Source organism: Alnus glutinosa, chromosome 11 (assembly GCF_958979055.1).
Source record: "Alnus glutinosa chromosome 11, dhAlnGlut1.1, whole genome shotgun sequence".
Taxonomy (NCBI): Eukaryota; Viridiplantae; Streptophyta; class Magnoliopsida; order Fagales; family Betulaceae; genus Alnus; species Alnus glutinosa.
The window spans coordinates 16,375,880-16,398,074 of NC_084896.1; the positions used below are offsets into that span (position 1 = coordinate 16,375,880).

Consider the following 22,195-nt stretch of genomic DNA (forward strand, 5'->3'; position numbering starts at 1 on the left):
AATAGACTGCTTTGAGAGAATTCTGGTGGGGCTTTCTAGCCCTCCACAGCTTTAAATAACTGACCTTATCAATCAAACTAATCAATCTTGGAACATGGAGTTAATTCAAAATCGATTTGTTTGACCCAGCAAATCCAAAACATTCATTTGACCCAAGATCAGTCCCTTCGTAGCTAGATTTGGGCTCCTTCTCCCTTGGGCCAGTTCTCTGTCAAACCTACCTCATAGACCGTCTTGCTCTTGAAGATTGGAAGTTCCATCGGAGTTTAAAGCTCCAACACAGACTCAAGCATCTACTTTGGAGCATCACTTGGGGTAAGATCCAATTTTTCAAGGTCCATTCCTTGAAGAATTGTCCAATCTGCAATGGGCATCCAGAAACTATTCAACATCTCTTGTCGGATTGCCTTTTGCTAGAATGCTTTGGCACAACTCTAGATAGCTTCTGGACTCCTCAACCAGCCTATTGAATCGTTGCTTGTTGCTGTTACTATGGACCACATAATGGGTAGCAAGGAACAATGTTTTCATAATGCAATCTGGCCTGACGTCCCTTCCACTTTCAAACAAATTGCATCTTCCTCTAAGGCCCACGTTGAGGCCTGGAAGAGCTCTTCCCCGAGCCCACAAGATTAGCCATCTTTGGAGTTGCAAATCATTAGGTTACTAAATGGGTCGCTTTCCACAGTTAAAAATATTCCTGTAAATTCTCTTGACATCTCTTCCGTTAAATTAGAAGTGAGAAAGATCCCTGTGAAATCCCCTTGCTCCTTGTTTTGATAATAAACAAAAACAAAAAAAGTGGGAAACTGTTCATAATAGAAATTAGATATATTATCAAAAAGTAATAAAGCAACATCATTATGTATTATAACAAGTGGAAGTTGAAGTTCTGCTTGTATTTCTTGTCTCTCGACAGCAACAATTTCATACTAACGAAATATGTTAAGTCAACGAACAAAATTTGACTATAGGGAGTAAATAATTTTTTTGACATACCTCAAGAGCCTTTGAACTCATTTTACAGGGAGCTACTTGCAAATCATGTAAACCACATTATGGATTTTGTATTTTTCCTAATTAAAAAAAAAAAAAAAAAAAAAAAAAAAAAAAAAAACCAGTTTTCCATTGATATATTAGGTTTTTTTTTCTTTTTTATTTGGGGGGTTTTCACGCTTTATGATTTGTGGGGGGCCAAAATCAAGTGTTGACAGCATCTAAATAGCCTAACCGGATAATGAAGAGAACTGACGTCGTTTATAATGGCAAATATAGCCGTCTGCACCTTTGTTTGGTCAGCTATTCGGAATTGAGTTCATTGAACATATCTTTGAAGATTTCGGAATTATAAAAATCTTTAATCTCCGAATAGTCTTGTTTAGCCTGATTCAAAGACTATATGATGAAAACACCCTTTTTATGGTAATGTTATTAAGAGTTGAATTAGACATAACTTCAATCATATATATATAGGGTTTTGATTGAAATCACATCTTTTCAATTTGTCATGCATGAACATGATGCACTTCGCAATCTCTTACTTGAGATACGGGAACAGCAAGTGCATGCATAAAAAGCAAGCAACAAAGGAAGCAAAAGCATAAGACATCTTGAACCAAAAGCTAAATATATTGTACATTGCACATGCCCTGATGGACCTGGTCTGCAACTAATCAAACTGTTAGCACCTCCATGAACTCCATTGACAATACATAACTGTTTCTTCATAATTTAAAAGAAAAAAAAATGCTACATCATCCCAGGCTCAACTCTGCTAATCAAACTGCTGCCGAAGATGCATCTCCGTTTCACTTTTCCATGTGGCATGAGATGACTGGCCTTTCATCCTCTTATTCTTCTCCTTCTCCTTTACCATAGAACCCTTCTTCTTGGGCTCGTTGCTAGTGTCGGCAGGCGGGCGATCGCCACATACCGGGCACACCATTCCTCGCGCATTGGAGTAAGTCTTGGGAATCCCACATTGCAGGCACATCCTACAAACAGAAAAACACTTGGGCTATGACAGAATACGATTGTGCAGAGTTCAAGCACATATAAATCTAGTCCTCAAAGATGAGACCGACATGCGAGACACATGGTTTGCTTTGGTCCTCAGAGAGGTAAAGGGTTTAATGAACCAACACAAAGTGTTAGATAAATGTTAAGAAAGTTAATCGTGTTCACTGACTTAGTAGATAAATGTTAAGAAAAAAACAAGGTTATACCTCAGTAGCTCTGCAGCATCCTCTGCATTAGGATTGGTTGCAGTTGCCACACGCTTGCCTCCTTGCGTTGTGCTTGAAACTGATGATGCAGGAGGTTGGTTACCCCCAATATCACTTCTTACACGTTCATGGATTCCAACTAGTTGAGCTTTGGCCTGCACTACAGCACCTATAGACAATATAACGTCAAGTCAAAAATATTTTCTTATAATTAAAGACAGTTACCATTAAGTTGAGACAAATGTTGTTTAAGGCCTAACCTTGAACAAAGAGAAAACACAACCACCTTCATAGAATTATATGCATGATTCCTAAATACAAATGAACGTAGCAGTTATATTCTAGTTATATCTATAAATTTAATGCTTCCTATAGCATAAGAGGTTTTAGTCCACAGCAGCTGACTAATCAGTATCAGAAAAATCAACTATATGGAAGGTTCCCATCAATTCTATCACTTTCTTAAGAAATTAATGTTCAATCAGGGGTTCAGTCATTTGATTTTCACATTGAATAGGAACATATAATGAGGAAAATATGTGAAACATCATTATGTTAAGGGCTAATTACCTTTAACCCCCCTTAACTACTACTCATTTACACATTGCCCCCACCAATTACCACTTGTCCACTCAACCTCCTTAAACTACCATTTCTTGGCAAAAAAAGCCCTCTGTTACTCAAGATTGTTTAATCAAATGGGATATCGATCACGTGCATAAGGCATGCGTTTTTAGACATAAAATGTCGAAAATACCCTCAAATATAAAATTAAAAACTAAAACTAAATAATAATAAAAACAGAAAAACTAAAAACTAAAAAGAAAACTTAAACTAAGTTGCTCTGAAAATCCCTATGTTAGTAGAAGAAGGGAGGGGGGTAGGGGAGACAAGGAATTGGGGGAGGGAGGTGGTGGTGGCTTCATGGAGAAGTGGGTGTGGGGAAGTGATAGTTGTGGGAGGAGTGGGGAGGAGAGGGGAAAAGGAAGGTGACAGTGACAACGTAGACAAGTAAGATTAGGGAGGGAGATAGGAAGGGACGCAGACTTGGTTCGAAAAATGGCTTACTTGAACAACTTTGCATGTTGCTTATATCATCAAATTGTTATTTAAGATTCCCTCTCTTGCGGTGTATTTTTTAGAAAATGTTTTTCATATTTTTCTGTGTGGTTTACCAAAAATCATTGATCAAAAGAATTTTTTTTCATGATCAATGGAAAATTGTAACAGAAAACAGGTTATGCTTGTTGAACTTTTCCAATTAAAGTCTTAGTTTTTTTTTTTTTTTTTTTGATAAGAAATTTAATTATAATGAATTAAACATTGGTACTTTTATTCTCTTAAGACTTGATATTAAAATTTCTAAGAATTATTTCCAAATTAACAAAACTCCAGTATGCGTTCCCCTAGCCACTCTATGCTTGCATAGGAAAGTAATAATGAATATACTTATGTTAACAAGAGAATGTCAATAATCTTTTTGATCAATATTGACATGCCAATGATGATTATGATAATGATGAGGAAGGTTCTGAAACTTATACGCAAATCTTCCAAGAAGTCAATTGTGTTACTTTCTATGTTACCAAAAAGAATTGTGTCTGTCTTCAAAAATTTGCTATTTAATAATACAGAATAATGAAATCACCTTTTTATTTTCCGTAAAATGCTTTACATTTCTTTAAGGCTTAAAACATTTTCCCTTCACAGCTCCTTTTTTCAAACCCTCCTCCATGTGATGAACACCAACACTATGACACACCACCCCTCTCTCGTCCGCACCAAACCCCTACCAAACCCACTCCTACCAGCAAAAAATGTTTTCCTAAATACATTTTCAATGCGAACTAAATAGTGAAAGTTTCAAGGAGAAAAATGAAACACCGGAAAATCAGTAGTTTTTCGAAAAATGTTTTCAGCCAAAAACATTTTCCATCATAAAATGTTTTATGTGGGAACAACTGGAACCTTATATTAAATTAATTTACAAATTCATATTAATAAAACAGTTTGAGCGCAATGCAATATTTACATTAGAAACAAAAAATTACCGGAAGGTAAGTCTTTCTTTTCCTTTTTGTTCCTCCGGCCACCGTGCCTTCCTTGCGTCTGATCCACATCTCTCTTCAAACCGTACTCTTCCACACTATTGTTCAGAAACGCTGGCGGCTCTGAGATCTTTGGTAACCAAAGTAGAAACAAAGTCAGAAAAAAATAAATAAATAAATAACTGAAAAACCAAAACGTTCACGCTCAATTCTCTGCTTGATTAGCAAGAAAGTGAAGGGAAAATAGAATAACAAAGAAAGGGGAGTCCAAAAAGTACTTCGGAGAAAACGTCGAGGGCCGAAGGAAGACCGGATCCAGAGGAGGGTGGTGGGAGGTCGACGAACGACTTGTTGCGGACCGAGGCGGCGGAGGCTTCGTCGGAAGAGTTGGGGTATTGGAGATGAGCATGTTCGGGTTCTTGTACTTGTTCTTCTTCTTCTTCTTCTGCTGAAGAATAGCCCTGGAGGAGTGACAAACTCATTGGGCCCTTGTTTTGTTACCTAGAAGATGGGTTTCTTTGGATGTAGAAGGTGTTGTCTACTTAACATGCACTGCCAAGGACCCAAAACAGAAATAAAGAAAAAATAAAAGTTTAAATTAGTACCAAATTACAAATATGTGAAATTAACACTACAAAATGTGGCCAGTAGGTTTTGATCCGTCTGGGAAGGTAGTTATATGGGAGCAGGGTGATTAGATTTGGGATGGGAAGGCTGAAGATTCCTCTTACCCTTTGGGTGTTCTTCCTCCCAACATGGCATTGGATTGGGAGGTGGATAGTTGAGGATGAGGATCCGTCCTTGGCGATTCTATATGCCTTTGAAGAGGACTTTCTATGGGAAGTTAAGGTTGCGCGCCCGAAGTCCAAAGGCAGGAGGGAGATTTTGAATTTGGTAAACTCCATCAACTACGGTGATACAAGTGCATCTACTCGGCATAGGAAAAGCAAGGCTCACGTGTGGTAGCGGGGAATGCTTCTTAAGGTTTCGGATTTGAGGGTTTTTGGTTTTTGAGGGTTTTGGGTTTTTTCTTTTCTTTTTGTGGGCTGCTTTGGTTATTCTTGTGTATACTTCTTGTGTTATTAGGGACGCTTTACACTTTTTAATAAAACTTTCTTACTTATCAAAAACAAACTACAAAAAATTAGGTTTATTTGCAGGGTCGCCGCTAAAAGTGTCCCAACAACGGAGACAAATAGTTGGAGTCGACGCTATTCCAATAGCACCGGAAACAAAAATTGCCGCCGCTAATAATGCCCAATTATTAGCGGCAACTTTGACTGTCGCCACTAATAGTTTAGCATCAGCAAAGTCGCCGCTAAAGATAATAAAATAAAAAATAAAAAATATATATTTAGATAAATTTCTAATTTTGTTATATATATAATTACCACTAATTATCTGCAAGAATAAACATCCAAAACTGAATACATATAGAAGTACATATCAACCAAAGGATGAAATATTGCAGAATTGGCAAAAAGATAGACAAAATACAGTTATGTCAAAGGCCCAAAGTACAGTCTGGGTGAAGTATCATACTCAGATTCCTCCCTATGAGTAGAAAGGCAACCTCGAGACAAATGGAAGGATCCATTACCACTGTCATCTACAGAAGTCAAACTCCAATTAGTCTAAAAAATTTGAGCTATTCAGATAAATATTGTTCTACAATATATGTCAAGCTCATGTGTACAAACAATTGTTATCATGATGGACAACTTTTCATTCTTATATATATCCACTTGCACTTTAAGGAACTTTGAAAGTCTTTGCAATGAAATAAAGGATTTTATCAACAAAAAGGAAACGAGATTCAGATACTGCTAATTATCCATCTTGTAACAAAGGAAAGTATATATAACAATGTACCTTATAAGCCCAACAGTTGTGAGTAGCACGTGGATCTCGTACCTAAACATGAACATAGAAATTAAATCATTTATGCTTTATTCAAAAAATCAATCATTCAAAGAAACCAAATTTTAACATCCAAAGCCTCAGTCCTGCCTGGGTGAATCATGAAATTGCAAAATCAAAGGCACAAACGCATAACCTTACAGTGGAATCATCTTACAAAAGGTTGATATCCAATCAAAGAAAAGAATCACTACTATACTATAATAGCCAAGACACAGGAAATCAAGCCAAAAAGTTAAAGAAGACTGTGTCCATACCAGCCATATCAGCAGCAAACACAAACCAGATTTCAGGTAGCCACCAAAATGCAAAGTTTTCACGCTAGGAAATGATAATACAATCTTCTTGTTAAGATACCAATCATCAAAAAGGCAACAATGTATCTGGAAGATGTCAAAAGACATTTTGTCAATACAAGGTTATGCATAACAGAAGCAAAAAGAACTCAAACAATGAAAGCACATACTGAGAAACAACAGTAGAAATGGTAGCACCAGTTACGCCCAAGCGAAAAGTATACATAAGTAAAGGAAATAAGAATACGGCTGACAAATTTCCAATTCCTGCAAATCAATCACCTACATCAATTAATAAGATTGAAAAACAAAAAAATTAACTGATAGACATTGCTGAATCGCAGCTCTGCTTCGTTGTTTGGAAAAGATTTAAGGCCATTGGAACTGGCATGTGGTGAACCACTTTTTGATTCAAACAGTAAGGATCTAAACCAACATGAAGTAAGTTTTACTACAGATGAAGTATTCAATGACAGCAATTAGACAAAGTGACTTCCGATTTGACGTATCACCATCCTTGCATCACTGTGGCCATATAACAAAATTCATCCAGAAAAAGAAATTATAGATATTGTAGTTGCTTGTTCTTCTAAGTGCGATGTTTAACAATATCAACTTCTTTAATAGTATATTCCAACTTCCAAGAAGCGAAGGAGAAAAGTGAAATATTTCACTGCCAATATTGGCCAAAAAGACATGACAGAAAAAAAAAATAAAAAAAAAATAAGACTATTTTATAAGCATAGTCCAGCAATATTACCTAAATACTCAATGAACCCAACTAAGTATCTAAAACAAAATACTTATAAAAAAAAAAGTATCTAAAACAAAATAGGATTTTGACCTCATCAGATAGTGTTCGCTTTAATTATTCCTGTTTATGCTTTACTAATGCAGTCCAATGACCCTCCTTTTCCTTTTTTTGTATAAGTTTCAGAGGGTAAGCTGAACACTTGCCTAGACATAATACAGGGGTTTTTGTATCCTTGAATGTACGTCACCGATTTCTTTTTAGTCCTATGATGCATGATACTCAAACTCATATCCAATATGCCTACTATGAACAACATAAGAGTAGAGCATAATCCCAAAAGTCCAAGAAGAACCAAACTCCAAAGTCTCAGATTCTGTTTAGATCACAGGAAAAATGATGGAAAGGAAAGAAATTGTTAAAATGCTTATGAAAGGAAGCTCGTTTCTCAATAAGCAATAAGATGATTCCTTTCACTCGTAATTTCTAGGACTGAAATGGAGCCTTTGTAGATCAGCCTACATGCTACATATTATATTCCAGGCACATTGGTAATTGTATAAATTATACAGATTCTGTAAGGCACAAATAGACATCCACATCACATGATAAAGTACTTGCAAAAGTAAGATCATTTCACAACCGATAAACCAACCCATAATTCAGATATTGAAACTAACAAATTTTTGGAGCACTAGGGTAAAAGAAACAAATCAAACATAATAATTAATGCTCAAGAAGAATAAAAAGCCTACTCTTCAGTCAAATTTAGACGTACTAAGTTCCTATCACACGAAATTTCAACCACATAAGAAAAAGAACAACAAACACAAAACCCAGATCCCAACTCAGTACATCTAGATAAATAACACATTTTATGACCACGACAAGCAATCCCAAAGCACACACCTACGCACGCATACTCAAAAACCATATTCACAAAACCAAGTTAAAGGCATCAACGTACATCCACGTAAATAACCACAGTATACAATAACAATAAGCCCAATATCAAGATGGAATGATAGAACCAGTAAAGGCCCTCTTTGAGGTGGATTATCAAAAAAAAAAAATCGCTAGCTTTTGTTTACCCTACCCCTATTTTCCGATTAACTACAACAACCCATAAGTTTTAACACCAAAAGACTGAAACATGTAAAAAAGGAGGGGTATTTGTCACAAAAGGTCGTCTTCAATCATCTAATGGGTATAACACCAAGATGTCAAACTTTTGAATTAATCACCAAATTTCGGTATTGCAGTATGATATAAAGAAGAATCAACTCAAAAATAATTTCAGAAACCAACGATTAGGCAAGGGGAGGGATGAGCAGAGGGAGAAAAATTTTTGTTACCATATATTGCTTCGCCTTCACAAATTGAGTCTCCAACGTGAGAGAGATTGAGAGTGAGAGTGAGACGAGAGGACGGGAAAGACGGGTTTGAAAGCAAAATTTTCAGTCAAAACGGTGCGAAATTTTCATTTTTCACCTAAGCGCAAGCGTTTCCCGTTTTGTTATTATCAAAACGGCACCGTTTTGGCCAATTTATTAGCAGCGACCAAATGAGTCGTGGTTGATAGTATTAGGTCGCCGCTAATACTTTGGGCAATTTAAAAAAAAAATCTTTATTAATATTAAAAAAAAAAATCAATAAGATTAAAATATTCTTATAAATTCGAATAAAAAAATTAAAAAATAATTGTTTAAAAAAATTTAAAAAATTAAAATGACCCCCTTGGTTTTTTTTTTTTTTTTTTTTTTTTAGTTTTTTTTTTTTTTGTTATGTTTTTTAGAATTTTTTAATTTTATAAAGCAAATTTTTGTCATTAAGGAGGTCACATTGACATTTTTTTGTAGTTTAAAAATGACATTGACAATGGGTTAGTTTAAAGGGGTATGTGTACTTTTTCTGAAAAATATGTAAATTTGATCGATCATTTGATTGGATTAATGCACAAGGATAATACAAAATCCTTAGTCACGATCAATTAGACTAATGCACTAGGATCAATCGGATGTTCGATCAATCAGATCAATGCACTATAATCAATTGGGTCTTCTATCAATCTTATGATCTTATCATGATTGATTGAACTAGTACATTATGATCAATCGGACGTTAGATCGAACATTCATTGTGTCAAATTGAACTCTATCACGATCAATCAGAGTCATGTACTAGGATCAATCGAATCTTTTATCGATTATATTATTCTATCATGATCGATCGATCGTTAGATCAAATCTTCACTTGTCAAGTTTGATTGATCGAACTCTATTACGATTGATTGGATGTTTGATCAATCGGCATAATACACTTGGATCGATTGGATCTTCTATCGATCTTATGATCCTATCATGATCGATTGAACAAGTACATTATGATCAATCAACGTTATATTGAACCTTTACTATGTTAAGCTTGATTGATCGAACTCTATCACGATCAATTGAACTAATCCACTATAATTGATCGTAGATTTGATCAATCGGAGTAATACACTAGTATCGATCGAATCTTCTATCAATCTTATGATCCTATCATAATTGATCGAACTAATACATTAGGAACAATCGAATGTTAGATTGTTCAGTCAAGTTGGACCAATCATTGATTGTCTCACGATCGATCAAACTAATGCTCTTGGATCAATCAATTGATTGTTTTCTCTTTTTTTTTTTATAAGTATCAATCGATGGATCTTATCATGATTGATTGGATTAATGAACATTATGAGAAAGAATAAGAATCCTCCTTAGAAAAGGGAGAACATGATGAAATCCCTACGTTTATATATACATATTAAATAAGAATACAAATATATAAAATATAAAATTTCACTAATAATATATAACAAATTAATTTCTTTTTTATTATGAAGGGTCAATAATGTCAACATTTGTCACCGTTAATGATCACTTATCAGCGGCATCATTTGCGGTTGCCGCTAATGTATTTTTATTTTTTATGTAGGGTCAATAGTGGTGACCATTTTGTATGTCGCTGCTAATAACATATCAATAGTGTCGTCTATTAGCAGTCGCTGCTAATCAGAAACTTTTAGTGGTGAGTATTAGCGGCAACTGAAATGTTGCTGCTAAAACTCTCTTAGTAGCAACTTCAAGGTCGTTGCTAATAGTCTTGACGCTAATGAGGCAATTTCTTGTAGCATATAAACTAAAAACTAAAAACATGTCTTAATACTTTCAAATATATGTTGTTAGCACAGGCATAACTACAATTTTAGGAATGGGGGACAAAGCTAAAAAGATAAAAAAAAAAAATAATAATAATAATAATAATAATAAAATAAAATAAAATAAAATAAAATTTGTGAGTAAAAATAAATTTTGGAAGGTTCATTTCATAAAAGTATCTAAATTTTAGAAGAAATTTTCAATTTTTTGTGAAATGTTTTAAATTTTGAAGGGCCTTAGAACCCCAAAGCCTATGGATTGTTTTGCTCCTAGTTGTTAGGTTTTTATGTTGGCTCATTTGGTGTCTAAAACATGTGTTTATGTTCGTTGGGACATGGATAATTGTGTACTTAGGTCTACGTCGAAGGAAGTGAAGATTTTTTCAAGAAAACAAGTATTGTAGCTAATGTCCAGACATGGAGAGTTTCAGCGAGTACATATTCCCTTCGATGTCCACGCATGGACTATTTTCTGAAGCTGATATCCGAACATGGTTGGTGATGTTTGGACATGAGCTAATTAAGTCAAGAAGTACATGTTCCCTAACATGTCCAGACATGCCTAGGTCAGGAACGATCACTCTCATTAATGTTTGGACATGGTCTAGACCCGACCCCATAGTGCATATTCCTTAGCATGTGCCCTAATGTTCAGACATGAAGGTGTGATTAGACGTGAAGCCCTAATAATGTATGGATGCTGCAATGCAAAAATACTTGGTTTTGTCTTTAAATGATCAGTTATGTTCACCACGAATTTCTAAAGACTCCTTAGGAGTTCAATGTATACCTTGAAAATAAATATATTCATTTAAACGATAATGGTAATTTACAAACTGAAACCCTAAGTTTTATTCACGTGGAAAAGACTTTCAATAAAGTGTTTACAATACTTTAGATAAACCATCAAGACATAAACGTGACGTGGGGTCATTAAGAAGTCACTGTCTTATCCCGTTCAAAACACGTCAAGATGTGGACATAACGCAAAGCCATGTAGAGCTTCTTCCTTGCCACATTCGAAGCAAGTCAAGACATGGACACAATGAATGGCTATAGAGAAGTTTCGGTCTTATCTCGTTAGAATCCCGTTAGATAGTTGTCATGACGTGAAGGCACATCTGCAGAAACTTGCTAATCAGTTTTGACCTAGTAAACATCTGAATTGAAAAAATATTGTCAAACACAAAATCGTAGACCTGGAAACCAGATTTCTAATGCTTTCAACTTTGTCTCAATCAAATTTCATGATAAAAAATTAGCACGAAGATACCCTAGTTGGTTTTTCACTGACAACTTTTTAAGCTTTGCTCTTTCCTATCCTTTAAATATAATAGGATGCTCATTTGGGTTCTACATGTAAATCATGAATTGTTTTATAGTTGGCCTGCCCTTACATGTCAGAATCTACGAGGATGAAGCCTTTGTTTTTGAAGGCCATGGAGGATTTAGTGAGGTTGGTATTTGATGAGTTGGATATTGGCTTGTCTGATTACTTGTGGTCTGAGCATAAGGATATTCATGGCAATTTCGTAGGGTTTTTGTTGATGGTGTATCATATCCAATGCTACATTGCTATGTTTGATTAGTTATCTACATGCCTTGACAAGACAAACTATGTGGAGATTTCTGATTTTGAGTTACCTTTTAGGGACGTCTGGCGTTCGATGTATAACTCTTGATATATTCTGTAGGATTTCTTTTAAATATTTGACTTGATGATTGATCCTACACCGAGATACTTGGTGATTATGATTATGCTATGTTATATTATGTTATGATGTTTTAAGTTATTACTTTGGTTATTATTATTTGACGTGGTTAGTTATGACTACCTTTTAATTATTAGTGATTCAATCTTTTGCACTTTGCCCTTTGATGATGATCCCAGTTATTCATTAGAACTTATTTACTCGATAAATAGGTCTTGGAAAGCACATCAAATTAATTATTAGTTAATGAAATTAAGAGGCTTTATATATACCATCGTATTAACCTTTCAATCTTTAGTACAACTACTTGTAGTTCAGTTGTAGAGATAGCATAATGCAATTATTAGTCAATCAAATTAACCCTCTTCCCACCCAAGAGGTCAACATCATTGTCTTGCCTATATACTTATATAAATTGTCCTGGTTAGGCTATAAATAGGAGTAAATTCAGTATTTTCTTCTGCCAAAATCTTGGAGGTCGAAACATTACTCTCATCAATTTCATCCTCCATCTAAAAATAAAAATCCTAAATTTGTTGGTCTGTTTGCTAATCTTTTTTTCCTTCGTTTTTTCTTTCCTTAAAAAAGGAATCAAAATATTAATAAACATAAGGTGGTGTTGTTTGACAAATGCAGATGCAAAATAGAGTATTGAGTTGTTAATTTTGGAATTAATAAAAAATGATGATGTGATATAAAGTAAAAAGAATTTATATAGAAAAATGAAAAAGTTTTATATGGTAGTGAATTTTTTTATTTGAATAGTAATAAAAAATTATTGATGTGATATAAAAAGTGAGAATGTTTTCATGTTGATTATTATTGAAAAATGTAAAAATAAAATTAAAAAAAACGTAAATAGTAGCATCTACTATTGTGTTCTGTTCCTGGGTTTGCCAAACACTGATATTACTAAAACTGTGTTGGAGTGTTCTAGCATCTTCAGTAGAAATAGCTAAACAAAAAAACAAAAAAAAACTATTGAGAAGGTATAAATTTATATATTAGCTACTCATTTTTTTATACATATTTCATCAGATTCTATATTCTACTATATATTTTCTTAAATATTATTTTGTGTGGAAAATAGTGCGAAAGAAAGAAGGAGAGGGAAAGGAACAAAGAAATAGAGAGTTAAAGAAGGAAAGTGAGAGAGAAAATAATAAAAAACTATTTGTAGTGTTAATAGTGAATAGGTAGAATAATCTTTCTACCTATTTACTATTCACACCGGAAGAAAAATTGTATTCTACCTATTCAAATTGGTATAAAAAATGACTTATAATAGTCAAATTTAATTATTTTGAGTCGTTTACCTATTTTATTGTAGATGTCATTAAGAATTATCAAAAATAGGCTAAAACAACAAGCCAACCATAATAGCTTTTAAGGAGCGAAATGAGAAGTCAGTGGACAATCTGTGCAAATGGGTGGCCTCTATCCATGCATCTTCCTAGGGCCCAAAGCGGATTCCTTCCATCCTGATTTGATTATTATATTTTTGCTCAATGGATTTCATAAATTACTAAGCTCTATTTGTTATTTTTTTTTTTTTTTGTGAGTTTGAAAAAGTGTTATAATATAATATAAAGGTGTAGAAACGGTTTTTGTACATTTAATTTTTAAGAGTATTTTATATATTTTGAGTTGTTTGTTAATATTTTTATTTTCAAAACATAAAATAAAAAATATCGAACAATTTTTTAACATATATAATATACATTTTTTGTTTTACATTTTCGTATATTATTTCCATCTTAGATTGGCGGTGGGAGTAGCGGTTAATTGCCAAGTGAATAACATCAGCCAATTAAAGGGAATGAACAAAGTTTTTATCTAAATTAGGTTGGATGAATTTCTTTCAATTTATGAACAAAGTTTTCACATGCATTTTTAACGGAGTAAGTGAGTAAAAATCACATGCATTTTGATCACGTCGTTTAATAGATTGAATTGGAAAATAGACATGTTATATATTTATCTTCTAATCATCTCTTACCTATTTTTATAAAATCAAATTTCAATTTCAGCTTTGGATTTGTGGGGCTCAGTGTAGGTCTCACAAATTCAATAATGCATTTAAAAATGAAATGAGTAGGGAATAGATATTATAGATTTGTATCACGCTGATATGGTAAGTACAACCAATTCTTAGATATATATTTTTTTTAATCTTATAACTATTCTATAATGCTGATATAGTAGTTTTAATAAACTTTTATTTTTATTTTTATTTTTTGTTAAGAAAAACTTAAAATTGATAGTATTGTAAAATAGTTATGAAAAAAAAAGTGGTATATAATATATGCAGTAAAACCCATTTTATTTTTCTCATCCGAAAAAGTCTCCCTAGATTCTCTCTGCCCTCCTCCCCCTCAAGTTACGGCAAGGAATCATAATTCATATATATATTCGACGAGAGCTTCTACACATCCTCCCCTCATCCTCCCCTTATCACCCTTTTATAATAAAAAAATTAATTTTTATTAAAAAGTTGTCTCTGATGTCACATCAGAGACAACTTTTTAATAAAAACTAATTTTTTTAAGGAAAATGGGGTGACAAGGAGGGATGAGAGTCTTCTCTTTAGCATTTTCCGTATTCGGCAATTTGCGTCACTGACCATTAGACGGCATGGCGGACCCAGTTGACGACTTTAATAAGAACACCGTCGTTCATGGGTTGTTTGACCAACTAACCAAATCTAGATGAGTCAGAGGCGCGTTCGGAATAACAATCAGCCAATCAGCACAGCGTTCAACAGTCACGGTCGTCCGGCCCATCCCCACTCTCTCTCTCTTCTAGTAAGCACCGCTCAGACACATTTCTCGCTGATAAGCCTGATATATATATGTAGAGAGAGAAAGCAGAAGAGGGAGAGAGAGAGATCCTTGTAGAAAAGGGGGTTTGAAAGTTTGGTGCTCGAGGGCGTGCGTTGTATGGTGTGGGTTCGGTGGCCATGGCCGAGATCCTTCACAAGCTCCGGAAACTGGATGCCTACCCTAAAGTCAAGGAGGATTTCTACAGCCGTACCTTCTCCGGTGGCGTTATCACAATCGTGTCCTTCTCTTTCATCTTCTTTCTCTTCTTCTCCGAGCTCAGTATGCGCCTCCCTCTCACTTTTTTTTTTTTTTGTGGGTTTTGAAACTCTGTGATTTTTTATGATTCTTTTCCTTTAAGCTTTGTTTGGTTGGTGAGAAAAGTTTGGAAGTTGAATTTTGTAATTTTCTACAGAGGTAGGAATCTGTAGATTTCAAGTTTTGGTTCTTAGGTCCATTTTGTTCCGGGTATTAGAAAATCAATCTTGTTTTGCGTCAATTTTAGGAGTTCCAATTATACTTTTTACGTGCATATTGCACGCTACTACAATGCAAAAAAAACCTTAGGTTTTTGGGCCAACCATGTATATGATATTGTTAAGGAGAGGGGTTTCTCAGTTTTTAATGAAACCTAAAATTTCATCTTGGAATGTGAGGGGATTTGAATGAGAGGGATAAATGCATTAGGGTGAGAAACTTGCTCAGAGAGTGGAAAGTTGGTATTGTTTGTTTTCAAGAAACTAAGCGGGAGGCTTTGTCTCGTAGTGTCGTGCGTAGTTTGTGGGGTTGCAATAATGTGGATTGGTGTTGTTTGGATTCCCGAAGGCCTTCAGGTGGCGTCTTGAGGAGGGTGGGACAAAAAGATCGACGTATATGGGGGAGTTCACCCTGGCTGTTACCTTCAGAAACGTTGACAATCACTTCACTTGGGCTTTTGCAGGTGTCTATGGCCCTAACTTCGATAAGAAGGCTGCTTTGGGAGGAGTTGGCTGGTATCAGTTGGTGGAACTTGCCTTGGTGTATTGGGGCGATTTTAATGTTGCCCGGTTCCCCATTGATAGATCAGGAGACGCCCGCTTATGCCCAACTATGATGGAGTTCTTTGACTTCATTTTTGATCTGGACTTGATGGACCTCCCTCTTGTTGGTGGAACTTATACTTGGTCGAACAACTGGGAGTCTCCCTCTTGGTCTAGAATTGATAGATTTCTTGTTTCTTTGGCTTGGGAAGCACAGTTTCCGAGTGTCTAAGAGAAGGCTTTCTATACTTTGCTTGGATCATTTTCCAATCCTCCTTGATTGTGGTGACTTTCATAAGGGGCGTAGGTACTTAAAATTTGAGAACATGTTGCTTAAGTCTGAGTGTTTTTTGGATAGGGTGAAATAGTGGTGGGATTCTTGCCACTACCACGGCACTTCAAGCTTTATTGTGGCTTGTAAGCTCAGGGCTTTGAAAGTTGATTTAAAGAGATGGAATGAGGAGGTGCTTGTTAATGTAGGGAGGAGGAAAGAAGATCCTTTGGGAAGAGCTTTTTGTTTTGATATCGTTGAATAAGAGAGAGCTCTAGGCGAGGAGGAGAGAATGAAGAAGACAAAAGTATTAAGCAAGTTGGAGAGATCCACTCTCATGGACAAGGTGAGTTGGAGGTAGAAATCTAGTGCTTTTTGGTTTAGGGAGGGTGACAAGTGTACAAAGTTTTTTCACAAAGTGGCCAACTCCAATCAGAGGAAGAACTCTATTGACTCCTTGTTGATTGATGGCACACTTTCTACCAACTGGGTGTATATCAGGAATCACATTGTCCAGTTTTGTAAAAAGCTTTTTACTGAGCAATTTAGCTAGCGGCCTTTGTTGGACGGCCTTTCTTTTGATTTCTATTAGTGAGGTTGAGGAGAGGGAGGTGTTGGAAGTAGTGAAAGCGATGAATGGCAGCAAGCTGTTGGGCCCTGGCGGTTACTCTATGGCGTTTTTCCAAGCTTGCTGGGATGTGTTGAAAGAAGACATTATGAAGGTCCTTCGTGATTTCCATGCTAGAGGTAAGTTTGAAAGGAGCCTCAATGCTACATTCATTTCCCTCATTCCAAAGATTCCAAGGGTGGTTGATCCCAAGGACTTTCGTCCGATTAGTCTTGTAAGTGGCATTTACAAAATTATTTTTAAGATTCTAGCTAACATGCTAACAATGGTGTTGGAGAAGATTGTTTCTAAGTCACAGAATGCTTTCATTCAAGGTAGGCAATTCCTAAATCCTGTTCTTACAGCCAATGAATACCTTGACAGTAGAATAAAATATGGGAAGCCGGGTGTACTGCGCAATCTGGACTTAGAAAAAGCATGTTCAGTTGGCTGACACCCCTGGTTATGAGAGCTGGATCCAACTTTTTCTTATGGTGGGATAGTGCTTTTCACTATAGATAGGTTATAAATTGGAAGAAATCAATCTGCTATAAATTGGAAGAAAGTAGTAAAAAAAGAAAAAATGAGTATCACAAGTAATTATGGTATTTTTTTGATTTTATAAATTCTTGTAACATATCTTGTAGTAATATCGAAGATTGCAGTTTAGGCAATATGAAAAAAGCAATATTAAAGTTCAACTACAGCTACGTAAAAGATTGCATAACAGAAGTGACTACCAGCAAGATTTCAGATAATTTTTTCATTTTTCCTTTCCTTGATTTCATGGTGGTTTTTGTTGCGTTCAACCACTCATTTAAGGTTTTTTTTTTCTTCCCTTTTCTCTTTTTTATTTTGTTTTCTTTGATGTTGCCTTATTTTTGGAATTTTTTTTTTTTTTTTTTTTTTTTTTTTTTTTTTTTTTTTAATGTTTATTTTTACTTTTTGCATTGAACCTAAGTGCCCATAACGAGCTCAATTACCCTGCCATCCCCTCCCCCCAAAAAATAAAAGATAGTATTTAATCTCCTGTAGAGACTTGATACCTAGAGTTGGAGAACATGACCACCTTACTCCTCTGTTCTAGCTTCTTGATGAGAGTTCTGCAAATGTTGATCAATATGGTGGTAAGAGAGAATGTGTAGATAGTTTGAGAATCACAACAATTGCAAAGATCTTTGTGGAATTGCGATCTGTTGAATGCTAATTTTTTTTGATGAGTAAGAAATTTCAAAAAGCACAAAGTGCGATCAAGTACACAGGGAATATACAAAAACAATAACTAAGAAGAAGAGGAAAACGATATAAGAAAATCATAATAACTAATTACTATAGGGGCAAGGAACGCAGCCGTCTTTCCAAGAGTACAAAGAATAAAAGAAAAAAGAAATGAGCTCCTCAATGGTTATTTCTTTGTCTTCAAATTGTCTATCATTGTGTTCCCTCCACAAGCACCATAAGAGGCAACAATGAACCATCTTTCTCACAACAGCACTCCGAGAGTGACCATCCATCCACCAACAAGCGAATAGATCTCCCACCTGACGAGGCATAACCCAAGACAGACTGAAGTGACTAAAAATGGCATTCCAAAGAACACAAGCGACCTCACAATGAAGAAGTAGATGATCCATAGACTCCCCATTCTTTTTACACATACAACATTTATCAATCACATTGACTTGCCTCTTTCTGAGATTGTTCAAAGTAAGGATCTTCCCTAGAGCTGTCGCCCAAGCGAAAAAGACCACTTTTAAAGGAACTTTGGTCCGGCAAATACTTTTCCAGGAAAAATGTTATCTCCTTGTAAGTAAGAATCTTATAGAAAGATCTAACATCAAACTTCCCTTTGTGAGAAAGAGACCACCAAAACTTGTCTTCCCCATCACGATCTAATATGTTGAATGCTAATGTCATTTCATTGTTAGACAAAGAAATTTGTCACAGTAATTTGATCACTGATTTGGTGAAGATGCTGATGATGGAAGGCCTTTTTGTAGCTTTCATTATTCTTATTTCTCATATTTGCAATTCCTATTGGTATTGACGTAGTCTTACTCCAACTTATTTGGTGATTATTTGCATGGCTATTTTCTACTGACAGATACTCCATCTCTTCTGCCTTCAACTTTTCTCCCCCAATATTAGTCATTGCGTTTGCTTGGATTTTTTATATTTTTTTGATAGGTAAGATATAAATTTATAAAAAGCATAAAGGCGCCCTTAAGTATATAAGAAATATACAAAAAAGGACACCAAACAGGAAAAAGAAAGAAAAAAAAGAAAAACACCCGCAAAACCCAAAAACAAAAGGAAACCCAAACACCCCAACATGAACTAGCTAACAAAACCTAGAGACCATTACATCACAGCAAGGTCCCTCTTGCCTTTGCCCTGGCTAGAACGAAAATCCCTAGCATCATAATTAATTAAGCACTCTAAGTTTTTCACCTCTCTGCTTGGATTTTTAAGCTTGTTATTATTTATTAATCCTTTAGTTCATTGTGCTTGCAGGATTGTACCTCCACACTGTTTCTGAGACAAAGCTTGTAGTTGATACTTCAAGAGGGGGAACGCTTCATATCAATGTAATGATCATTTTTTCTTTTGGGTAAAAATTGTTAATCACCTCGTTTCTTCTAATCATAATCTGCAAATTCAATATGAGACATGGTATTTGAGGGTAGCATTTGAGTCTTTGCAGGTTCTAGTGGTTGTTATATTTGTGAATCTCATTTTTAAATGTTCTATTGCTCAAGGATTTGTTCGCTGCAAAGCTTTGAACTTTTTCAACTGTGGTAGTTTCGCCAAGTATGAAATATCAGGCGTTGTGATTTATTGCAGCAAAGCTTTTATCTTATGATAGTTTTTCAAGTGTGATATACCAGGCTTACCAGCCATATTTTTGTCTTTTTAAATTTGAACAGTTATTATTCATGCTTTATTTATTTGTGCTCTATCTTCTGTCTGAAATTGCAGTTTGATGTCACCTTTCCAGCTGTTCCATGTTCATTACTCAGTCTTGATGCCATGGATATAAGTGGAGAGCAACACCTTGATATCGTATGTATTGCAAGCTGAGATTTCTCATTGATTAATTTTCAGTGTTATAATACTAAACATATTGAAATGGAGCCATGCCAAGTATTTGAAACTCTGAATGCTTACATCTTTGCATTCTTGTTGCATCTCACACATTTTCCTGCATTTCATGTTTGCGTACTCTTGCTGGCTTATGATGTATGCCACATTGTTTTACTCGCAGAGACATGATATAGTCAAGAAAAGAGTTGATGCTCATGACAATGTAATAGAAGCTAGGAAGGATGGGATTGGCGCGCCAAAGGTTAGTGAGAACAATTTTGTGGCATCTTCTTCAGCAAGCATTTTTTTTTTACATGTCTTGTATCAGATTGATACCTATTTTCATCAACATCTTTTTTTTTTTTTTTTTTTTTTTTTTTCTTGTTGCTTTTGAAATGATTTGTTTCCAAAGGAATGTTGTTAGGTTGCTTTGAACTTTGCACTAATCCTTTGAATCTAGTACCAATGGGTATTGTCCCCCCTAGAAAAACTATCACTCTCCGACAATATTTTGATGTATCCATACAATTTGTAAGCTGTGTTGTTTTATTAAATCCAAATTGAAGAAAATTGGTAATGCATGTCTTGTTGTCTTCTAATTTGGATTTTCCTTTTTCATCTCAGCTACCAATTTGGATTTTACAAAAAAAGAAAAAGAAAGTGTGAGATCAGTGGATTGCAATTGTCGGAAATGCTTAGGTGGCTTGAGAAATGCATTAGTAGCCTTTTGGCATGAGGCTAGGTGTCTTAGTAGGTGGCTGTTCGTGGAATGCCATGTGGCACAACATTTTTCAGCACATTGGTAGGCATTGAGAAATGTTAGGTGCTTTATCTTGAGTAGTGGTGCTGTGTAAATGATGGATGTTAGGATCTCTGACTTTGAGTGGGCATGAGGACCCATGCCTTGTTTGATCAAGGTTTAACTTTTGTCTTGGTGTATATCGCATATAGTTTTAGTTGGCCAGTATTTATGAAAATTTTTGGAGATCTTGGTAAAGATTTAGAAATGTATAATTTTGCTTCAAGCATTATAGAGAGTTCTATGTGCAAAGCAACTATAGAATGATTAATCAAGTAGAGTCCTATGCCCCTGAAATTGTGAACCTGTAGGTTGATAATTCTTTTCCCCACCGTCTGATAAGTAGGCCAACAATACTTTGCATGTAAAATGGATATTTGTTATTAGCACGCCAAAAGTGGAGGATCTTGAAGGAGAAATTTGTGGAATACAACTTGACTCAGCAACTAAGGATTTGTTAGAGAAGGCTGAGGTTATTTCAAAGGACGGTGAAGATTATATTTTTTTTTGATAAGTAAGAAAATTTTCATTAAAAGCGCGAAGTGCGATCAAGTATACAGGTAGTATACAAGAATGGCAACTAAGAAGAAGAAGAAAACAGTACAAGGAAATCGTTAAAACTGATTACTAAAGGGGCAAGGAACGTAGTTGTCCAAGAGTACAAAGAATAAAAGAAAAAAGAAATGAGCTCCTCATTGGTTCTTTCTTTGTCCTTGAATTGTCTATTGCTGCGTTCTCTCCATAAGCACCATAAGAGGCAACAAGGAACCATCTTCCACACATCTGTACTCCGAGAGCGACCACCCGTCCACCAGCAAGTGAATAGATCTATCACCTGACGAGCCACAACCCAAGACATACTGAAGCGACTAAATATGACATTCCATATAACTCAAGCGACCTCACAATGGAGAAGAAGATGATCCATAGACTCCCCATTCTTTTTGCACATACAACATCTATTAATCACAATGACACGCCTCTTTTTGAGGTTGTCCAAAGTAAGGATCTTCCCTAGCGCTGCCGCCCAAGCGAAAAAAGCCATTTTCAAGGGAACCTTGGTCTGCCAAATACTTTTCCAGGGGAAATGAATTGTCTCCTTGTAAGCAAGAGTCTTACAGAAAAATTTAACATCAAAATTCCCTTTGCGAGGAGACCACCAAAACTTGTCTTCCCCATCACGATCTATTTTGATGGAATACAATAGGGTAAAGAAAGAAGCCAAGACATCCACCTCCTAATCGTAGATTGCTCGAATGAATCTGACATCCCATTGAAAAGATCCGCTCTCCAGAATCAAATGAGCTGCAACGAGCATATCCTTGTCGCAAGCTATATCATACAATCCTGGGAAAGCTTCCTTTAGGGGCATCTCTCCGCATTACACATCATCCAAGAATTTGATCCTGGATCCATTTTTCAAAATAAGTCTGGTGTGGCTATTA

The 22,195-nt window shown here is 35.4% G+C and overlaps 2 protein-coding genes across 6 annotated transcripts in view; one reads left to right on the forward strand and one right to left on the reverse strand.

Annotated features, from left to right (window-relative positions):
* Positions 1–1,610: 1,610 nt before the first annotated feature.
* Positions 1,611–8,738, reverse strand: LOC133882733 (uncharacterized). Of its 4 annotated transcripts, none has more exons than XM_062321949.1 (9): positions 8,596–8,738; positions 6,660–6,756; positions 6,451–6,576; positions 6,146–6,187; positions 5,816–5,882; positions 4,552–4,825; positions 4,277–4,403; positions 2,226–2,394; positions 1,611–1,994 (listed from the first exon to the last, which is right to left on the reverse strand). In XM_062321949.1, exons 6-9 carry the CDS (start codon positions 4,753–4,755, stop codon positions 1,775–1,777), a joined length of 720 nt encoding a protein of 239 aa, XP_062177933.1. In that variant the 5' UTR covers positions 4,756–4,825; positions 5,816–5,882; positions 6,146–6,187; positions 6,451–6,576; positions 6,660–6,756; positions 8,596–8,738; the 3' UTR covers positions 1,611–1,774. The 4 variants fall into 4 exon arrangements, with proteins under 4 accessions (XP_062177933.1, XP_062177935.1, XP_062177936.1 ...); XM_062321951.1 differs by having other exon boundaries at positions 5,771–5,882; XM_062321952.1 differs by lacking the exon at positions 5,816–5,882.
* A 6,122-nt stretch (positions 8,739–14,860) lies between these two features.
* Positions 14,861–22,195, forward strand: part of LOC133881001 (uncharacterized) — a 28,709-nt gene continuing 21,374 nt past the window's right edge. Inside the window, exons 1-4 of one of the 2 annotated variants that reach the window (XM_062319971.1) lie at positions 14,861–15,252; positions 19,382–19,455; positions 19,847–19,930; positions 20,133–20,213. In XM_062319971.1, coding sequence (XP_062175955.1) covers positions 15,111–15,252; positions 19,382–19,455; positions 19,847–19,930; positions 20,133–20,213 — 381 coding nt within the window. In that variant the 5' untranslated portion in view covers positions 14,861–15,110. Of the gene's footprint in view, positions 15,253–16,586; positions 17,008–19,381; positions 19,456–19,846; positions 19,931–20,132; positions 20,214–22,195 lie in introns of those variants that run through there. The other variant, XM_062319970.1, reaches the window with a different exon arrangement.